Raw genomic sequence first — 8363 nt, 5'->3', positions numbered from 1 at the left:
TGCACTTTCAGATCTACCGCGCAGACGCTTCTCTCTGCCAATACACCACTAACTCTTTTAAGCTCTGGAAAATTCCCAGGAAATGTGCCTCATACGATTAACAGACTTCCCAGTGAAAGGTCTGGAATTTGAGAGGGATATATCTGTCAATCGAATGGAAAGCAGCATAATGGTCACTCTGTCAGGGATGCACCTTCTCTTAAATGAGCAACTTGTGATTCTATGAAGATAGAATTGCAACTCCCAAGATTATCGCTCCTCAAAAGCATTCTTTATCTTTTGGTGATTGGAATTTGGAAATGAATAGTTGCTTGCAGAGGAAATTATTGCCTCCCCGGGTTTAAATTTTAGTTTGAAGATTAGTTTTTCAAAACTATAAAAAAACCAATCATAGAAAAAATTTAAATGAGTTTTAGGTATGTCTTTATAACTTGAGGTGCTCAATAGCAGACTTATGCACAGTAAGTAATAGCTAATAATGAAACAAAACTTAAATCCTAAATGTGAAAATAGTTAAAAGCAAATTAATTCCAGAATGGCGTGTCCTTGAAAGATTTTTTAAGAAGAGGAAAGGTAGGCCTCACCTTGAAACTGGTAGGTGCCTAATTTTTGCAGTGCTGTTAGGAGTACCAGTGTTAAGTGCTCATCATTATCCTTGGCACAGTTTCAGACTGGGAGTCTTCTGCTTCAACTCCTTCCAAGAATTCTCTTCCAGGGCCCTTTAAAAAAAAATACAGATGAATTTTCGAGGTAAATTTTGGTCAGGGTCGCGGTGGCTGGCCGAGCTTTGTTCAGGTATGTGCCAACCATCTCAGCCATGATTTGGTCACTGGAAGCTTGGAACAGGATTGGGTAAGGAATGAGGGACATAATGAGATGAAGAATATGCTTCTCTTCCGAGACTGAGGGCACTGCATGCGTCAGATTATCTCCAACGTCGTAATGAAATGCCTATAGCTCGTTCTATTCTTGAGCTGATTAATACTATCTGTTCTTGAGCTGATTAATACTATCTGATGAGGACATGATTGTATGTGCCGGCAATTTTTGGTCGGTTAGAATTTATATCAGATGCTAGCAACACATTTTGCATCCTCGAACAATTTTTATCGCGACAAGAAATGAATGAACGGCAGAAGTAAAAATTATGGAAAAACAAGACTAATGAAAGTGGCATACTTCAGAAATAGCAGCTCTGCAGATCCCATCAGAAAAACATAACTAGAATAAATTGCAGATCAGAATTGTGATAGACCAGTTGTGCTGAACCATCATCGCAATTTAACGAGTACGAGGAAGCTGAATCAGAAATATTTATCCTCTAGATCTGTCTCTCAATTTAATGAGTACGAGGAAGCTGAATCAGAAAGCTATATATTCTTTTATTTTCCTGGTTACCATTCTCTTCTCCCAAACAGAGCATTTGCTTATTTAAGCTGAATCTGAAAGAGATACTTGGCTTGACCGCAACATCACTCATCTCCAACTGAGTTAGAAAGCCCGGACAAAAGCTAGGATTTGCAAGGGGAAAAGACAAGTTTCCAATAAAAATGGAGACAGATTAGGATTTATGTAAATGAAACCCCACACAATGTTACTATAGTTGATTAATTTTTATTTGTCTAAATGAGCTTCTTACCAATGAAAGAAGTGAACATTTTAGACTGAACTGTAAATAACATATCATGCTCAACACTGTGCATCATGGGACAGGCTAGAGCCATATCATTGCTGATGAGGAATGATAATATACTGTTATCTTCCAACAGAAACAACTGCTTCTCTCCGGCTATACATTTCCAAAGTCCATCTCGGACTGTCTCTATTCAGCCAAACTTTCCTGCACTTCGGGTTTTGTCATATCCTCAAACTTGAGACCAATTGTAACAGATATTACTAAAAGGTCTCTACACTGCAGTGCAAATGCTAGCTCAATACATATGCAGATAAGGAGTGACAATCAATTGGAAGCGCACGCTTGATTCTCTATCTCTGCTCCACGCTTTACCTGTATGTTTGCACTAGCATAAGCAAATCTAAATAATTAAGACAACAGAGGTTAATTAAGGCAACAGAGGCTAATAAACTTGTCATATACCTGTGGCAGCCCATCTTGTTCATGTAAACCCAATGCAAAGAGTTTTTCCCTGATCTTTTGCAGCTGATTTGCAACATCACTGATGCTCATCCGATTTCCAGGCACTTCATTGGAACAAGAGATTCCAATATTATGTATGATAACCAAACACTCTTGAAATATGACATTGCTTTGACAAAGCCAATGCTGAGGACTATCGGAGTGAAAATGACTCTCTCTTTCTAGAAGCAGGATCCGATCTGTAACTTCCAACACTCGTTCAGGCAGAGCCGCCGCGACAAAACTGTGGAGTGTCAAATTGTCTCCGAATCTGTTGTCGGTGGGACTCAATCCTGTGAACATCTCTAGCAAGAGAATGCCGTAACCGTAGACATCGCCTTCTCTTGAGACCTCGCATCCCATTGCATATTCTGCCATGTGTTTTGATCATAGTGGAGATGAATATTGTTAAGCATAGAAAAGAACGTGGAACTTAGATCATTAGAATAGAAAGTAGAGGGATTACCTGGTGGAGCATAGCCAATTGTCCCTTTAAGACCCACTGAGCTTATCCGATTAACTACGGTATCAAGGGATGATCCAAGAAGGAATTTCGCCAATCCAAAGTCGCCAAGATGTGCTACCATCTCAGCATCTAAGAGGATATTGCTTGGCTTCAGATCGCAATGAAGGATTGGGAAGTGGCACCTGTGATGAAGATAATCTAGTGCAGAAGCAACACCGATAGCTATATTTATCCTCTGAATGAAGTTCAACTTTTTCGGAAGCTCACTCCCATGAGATGATGTTGCACTAGGGTGTAGCCATTGGTCTAGGCTTCCATTGATCATCAATTCATATACTAAGGCCTTAAAGTCATTTCCTTGATAATCTATACCCGAGCAAACCGTCAATATCTTCAAAAGATTTCGATGTTTAATGTTTTTTAATGCCTCGCACTCGACTATAAAGCTCTTCAGAGCACCATGACGGACTAAATGAAGCACCTTCACAGCAACAGCAATTCCATTGTCCTTGAGTATCCCCTTGTAAACAGAACCAAAGCTTCCAACTCTGATCAAATTCGTTGAAGAAAAACCATCCGTTGCTTTTAGGAGTTCTCCATATGATATGTTGGGAGGTGAACAATCCGTCAAACTTGAAATTGGTTCATTTACTTTCTTCTTCAACCAGCGAAGATATATAAAAGCTAGAAAAAGAGCTATTCCAAGAACTCCGAAAACAATAGAAGTGGACAATATCACCATACTGATCTTTCTGCTCTTGGAGCTTTTAGAGATGCAGTTTGGGAGATGAAACTCTGGTAGTCCACCGCAGAGCTTATTGTTCCCAATAATTGAAATACCGGTAGCATTCTTAAAGACTCCCTCACGTGGCAGCATGCCTTCAAATTTATTGAAGGATAAATTCAAAAGTTTTAAGGAATGAAATGTCGATAAGAATTCTGGAATCTGACCTGACAAATTGTTCCGTGAAATATCTAGTTCTTCAATGCCTCCTAATGATTTGAGTGATTGAGGAATGGACCCATGGAAGAAGTTGCCCCCCATTCTCAATGATGTCAATCCAGTGCAATCCCCTAAACTTCTTGGGATTTCACCTACCAACAAATTATCCGAGATGTCCAACGCAGTCAAAGCTTTCAAGTTACTGACTTCTGCTGGTAAAACTCCCGCCAGATCGTTATGAGACAAGTTCAAAATGATTGCTAATGATGGGAGACCTATAAGCTGCGGGGGTATGGCACCACTGAGATTGTTATTAGACAGATCAAGCAAATCAAGAGACCGGCAGTTCGATAGTTGTGAAGGAATTTGCCCATGAAAGTTGTTCCCCCCAAGATATAGTTCAATCAGCTTGGTTAGATTTCCCATAGAAGATGGAATAGTCCCTCCTAGGTTGTTATCACTTAATTCTAGGTCCGCCAGATTGTGTAGATTCCCCAAATTATAGGGGATAGCACCTGAAAGCTGGTTGAGATCCATCCACAATATTTCCAGGTTGACAAAATTCCCGATTACTTCTGGAATCTCACCAAGTATGTGATTTTCGCTTAAACCAAAAGCTGTGAGAGCGGTGGATAAATTGCCTATGCATTTAGGTAACACCCCACCAAACTTGTTCTCCTGAATACCCAAGTTCTTTAACTTGGTGCTGTTAGTTAACGAGCAAAGGAAGCTTAAGTCTTCGGGTTTTCCACTTCCAAGCTGATTAGAAAAGATTTGGAACCAACGAAGCTCATACAAATTTTCCAAAGAAGGTACTTTCCCGGAAAATCTGTTCTCACTAAGTTGAAGTAAGTCCAGCTTCGTGCAATTCGATATCGAGGGAGGAATTGGCCCCTCAATTTGGTTCCCCCCAATGCTAAAAAATTCAAGATCTGGGAGTTTGAGGCCTATGCCTGCAGGAAGAGTACCCTGTATCCAGTTGGATCCAACATCAAACTGAGTTAGCGAAGAGAGATTGAGTAACGAAGATGGAATCGTACCCGACAATCTGTTTGCTCCAAAGGCAATCAATTCCAAATTTGTCAGATGGCCTAGAACTTGAGGAATGCTCCCGCCCAAGTTGTTCCAGCCTAAAAAAGGCATCTCCAGTGAAGTTAAGTTCCCAATGGAGGAAGGCACACTCCCGGTCAGACTATTACCATACAAATTGAACCGCCGTAGCTTCGGGAATGAACCAAGCTCTCCGGGTATTTTTCCGCTTAGCTTGTTGATCGCAAGCCTGAGGAGGACCAAGTCCGAGCAACCCGATATGTTTCTGGGAATTTCACCAACCAATGAATTGTTGTTCAATTCTAGGATACGCAAGCGGCGCAATTGGCCGACTTGCTGAGGGATTTCATGATGGAGACTGTTGTTTTGGAGCCGCAATTCCCTTAAGAAGCTGAGGTTTCCGATATGAGGAGAGATTGGGCCGGAGAGTCCTCGTGATGACAAGTCTAGGACTGTGACCCTGCGGTGCCTCCGGCCGCACGTAACGCCGTACCACTGGCAAAAATCAATGCTATGGTTCCATGAGTCGAGCACGCCGAAAGGATCCGCGGTCATGCCGGTCTTAAATGCGAGAAGGGCGATTCTGTCTGTTTCGTTGGTGGAGGAGGAGACTTGGTATAAGCAAAGTGCAAGAGCAATACCAAGAAGCAAGTGGCATGATTGAAATTCTGCAAAACTAACGCCTCTGAGTTTCATGAGACAGAGCCCAAGGAAGCAAGGCGAGAAGCAACAAGAGGCAGGTTTAGTGCTTATGGAAACTGTCAAGAGAATTTTAAGCTTTTTGAAGCGCTTTCTGCCTCCGGGGAAGACTTTTGTCTTGTCATATACGCAAGAGAGTCAATCTGATAAATATCCATCAGCGTGTATTGTGGGGGCGGAATTCTTGCTAGGACCCGGTCCAATCCGGGCCACCATGGATAAGATCAATCACAACCATGGAATTCTCGGATCAATTACAATCGTTGATCCACATGTCACACTTTGATTCTCCGAGAAAAAGGGCATGACATAGCCATCCTTTTGAATCAAAGGACGTAGCCTCAAACAAAACCTGATAAATAAATATATACCTCCATATATATTTATTAAAAAGGTCATATGTCCACAAAATCAGAGCTCATCTATTATATATCAAAAAGATATATATACAAATCTTTCCACATCTAGCTCGAAAGTCACTAATGATATACAATTTATCCAAAAAAATATACCCCACAATCCCAAAAGTCCTGTAGCTAACGTCCGCTCGATCCTACTTGCGGCTCGCCAATGAACCTGAAAGACATAAATGCATAAAGGAGTGAGCGACCACAGCTCAATGAGAAGTACAATATTTTTTAAGCGGATTGAGAAATCACTATGCAATCGTCAAAGTATATCAAATAGCAATTCATAGTAATAACAAACTATCAATGGTTTAATCCATTGATTAATCTCATTAAACAAACTTTCAATGGTCCATCCATTGAATAATCTCATACTCATCGTCAACTATGATCACGTTTAACGCGGTGACAAGGCGACCAACTTTACCCCTCTTGGTTAGATTTACCACCCATTTTAGCCGGTGGTTTGGCTCAATGACATCGTGACATTATGCATACTACCCCCACCTCGGTGGGTTCTATTCATAGGGACATGAGTATTAACCCCAATACCAAACCCAGAAAAACCACAACGAACCAGTTTCACAAACCGAAGGTTATAAACCGAATACATAGCCTTTCTCAAAAACATATTTCTTAAACAGTATTTCAGTAAGACAATCGCCAACAAGCCATATCAAATAATCAAAGGGTAGTAATAGTTCGATTCTGTTTATGCAAAAATAATGCTCTAAACGTCACCTTTCTTCACCTTGTCAAAAAAATCAAACCACAATACACGTGCTCATCTTTAAAGCATGAGTTTTTATAAATTCTTAGAAGATAAAGTATATCTCACCTTAAAAAGTCGCAATCCAACCTATAGTAGTCACTTGAATTGTAAAGCTTGAAATCGTAAAAATTAATTGAAAAACAACATTAAAAGTTGGAAAATACTACGCTAGCGAAAAACTTGACTAAACGATGTATAAACGTTAATAATCCGACACCTACGGGCTAAAAAGCTGCTGATCGCACAATGGGCAGCCTGCATGTGAAATTTCTTTGAGCCATAACTCTCTCTACCAAACTCTGACTAACACAATATTGTAGTCAAAACAAAACTTGTTCGACGTACTACAAAAGTCCCAACATGACCAACCTCAGCGGACAATCGGAAACTAAAAAAAATTAGCCCTCGAAATATACTGTTCGCACAGTACAGTCTGTACACCATATTTGAATTACTCGCTCCAGGCAAACCACAACGTCAAATCGAGATCCGTCAAACCCTATAGCTTTATAACATCTTAAAGTTTCATTCCCAAGCAAAAAAGCAGCCAAACGCCCAAGAAATCAGACACAGCAACTCAGTTTCCTCCAAAATCCGAAATTGAGCCATAAATCCGAAAAGTCATTTCAATAGGAGGGACGAGAGGGCGAGCACTTACCGGACGTTGCTAATCAATGTCGGGATTGTTTGACATGGCAGCGTAACTTGGACGTGAGAGAAAGCCCTTTTCTTTCTTATTTTCCCTCTCTTCTCCTTTCCCTTTCTTTCCCTTTCTCTTCTTTCCTTCCTTTCCTTTTTCTGTTTTGGTCGTACAGCCTAAAAGGAGAGGCCGACTGCCCTCTTTTTCTTCTTCTTCTTCTTTTTTAATGGTGGGTCCACTATCTTTTTTGACCTGGTCAAAACAAGGCCCAAATATTACACCACAGGTCCAACAAATTTTGATGATTATGATCATGATGAGATAGTGTAATGCCAATGGAAACTCTCTGCTCCATGGACAAAGCAGAGGCAAAATCCATGCTTTAAAAGTGCTATGATCTGCAGACAATTCACAAACGACAATGAGTTTTCTGCAGACAAAGTCAATTTTGAAGGGCTTTTCTTTCTTGTTTCTGCATACAAGTGGCAACGATGAGTACCATCAGGGAGTGAGGAACCATCAACCATCGATCATTGACCTTGACTGCCCTGCCCATTCAATTAAGTTGCACTACTTTTCGTTGATTCCGAACGAAACTTCTTGTCTGGCCATACAGTAAGGAGGACCACTGGTCCACTACTATTCCATCAATGCACGAGAGACAATGAGCAACATTGGAAGAACCCTGAACATCAAAGCCGAAGATCCAAACCTTCGATGAAAGATCTTTTGTCACGAAAATGCATAGCGGAATAATCGTGTTTTCATCTAACAGCTTAAGCTTCTAAAACAGTTGACAATAATTCCATAAGATCTCACATGGTATCAGAGTAGGAACTCCGAGTTCAAATCTTTTTAGTTCTCATTTGCCTCCTCAATTAAATATTTTCACCCTTAGTACTAGGCAAAAAAATAAAGAATGTGCAGTATCTAGAATATGAGTCTATCCATGCTCTGCAGAATTAGAAACAGAGCCTTGTGTGTCTGGCTTGATAGATAGGGCCCTTATCGAAGGGCTAATTAATGCAAACCCTTTTGGAAATTGGGAAGGCTTGTCTGCGCTGATGCTTCTAAAGTTCAATTAATTCACGCCCATTTCACCGGAAGGACTGAAGTCAACTGGGTTTCCAAGATGTCCTCTGCGCTTGAAGTTATTAGATTCGAAACACCTTTTTTGAATTTTTTTTATTTTTATTTTGGACGAACTTCTTTTGACTTCTAGACAGCACGAATCTTGTAAATATGTCGC

General features: G+C 40.6%; 1 protein-coding gene across 1 annotated transcript; it reads right to left on the bottom strand.

The window, feature by feature from the left end:
• Positions 1-1691: 1691 nt before the first annotated feature.
• LOC115737929 (probable LRR receptor-like serine/threonine-protein kinase At3g47570) lies at positions 1692-5151 on the bottom strand. The gene is made up of 3 exons (XM_048273551.1): positions 2604-5151; positions 2099-2508; positions 1692-1912 (listed from the first exon to the last, which is right to left on the bottom strand). Exons 1-3 carry the CDS (start codon positions 5149-5151, stop codon positions 1823-1825), a joined length of 3048 nt encoding a protein of 1015 aa, XP_048129508.1. The 3' UTR covers positions 1692-1822.
• Between the last annotated feature and the right edge of the window lie 3212 nt (positions 5152-8363).

The sequence above is a fragment of the Rhodamnia argentea genome, chromosome 2 (assembly GCF_020921035.1).
Source record: "Rhodamnia argentea isolate NSW1041297 chromosome 2, ASM2092103v1, whole genome shotgun sequence".
In the NCBI taxonomy this organism is placed as follows: Eukaryota; Viridiplantae; Streptophyta; class Magnoliopsida; order Myrtales; family Myrtaceae; genus Rhodamnia; species Rhodamnia argentea.
Note: the sequence above shows the minus strand (reverse complement) of the source record. Positions and strands in the feature narration are given on the sequence as shown.

Bases quoted from the DNA above. Each gene is read 5' to 3' on its own strand.
- LOC115737929 (XM_048273551.1), bottom strand. From the start codon at position 5,151: ATGACCGCGGATCCTTTCGGCGTGCTCGACTCATGGAACCATAGCATT. The intron at 2,509-2,603 runs GTAATCCCTCTA...AACACATGGCAG, and splicing joins AATTGGCTATGCTCCACCAG to AATATGCAATGGGATGCGAG. The intron at 1,913-2,098 runs GTATATGACAAG...TTTGCACTGCAG, and splicing joins AACAAGATGGGCTGCCACAG to TGTAGAGACCTTTTAGTAAT.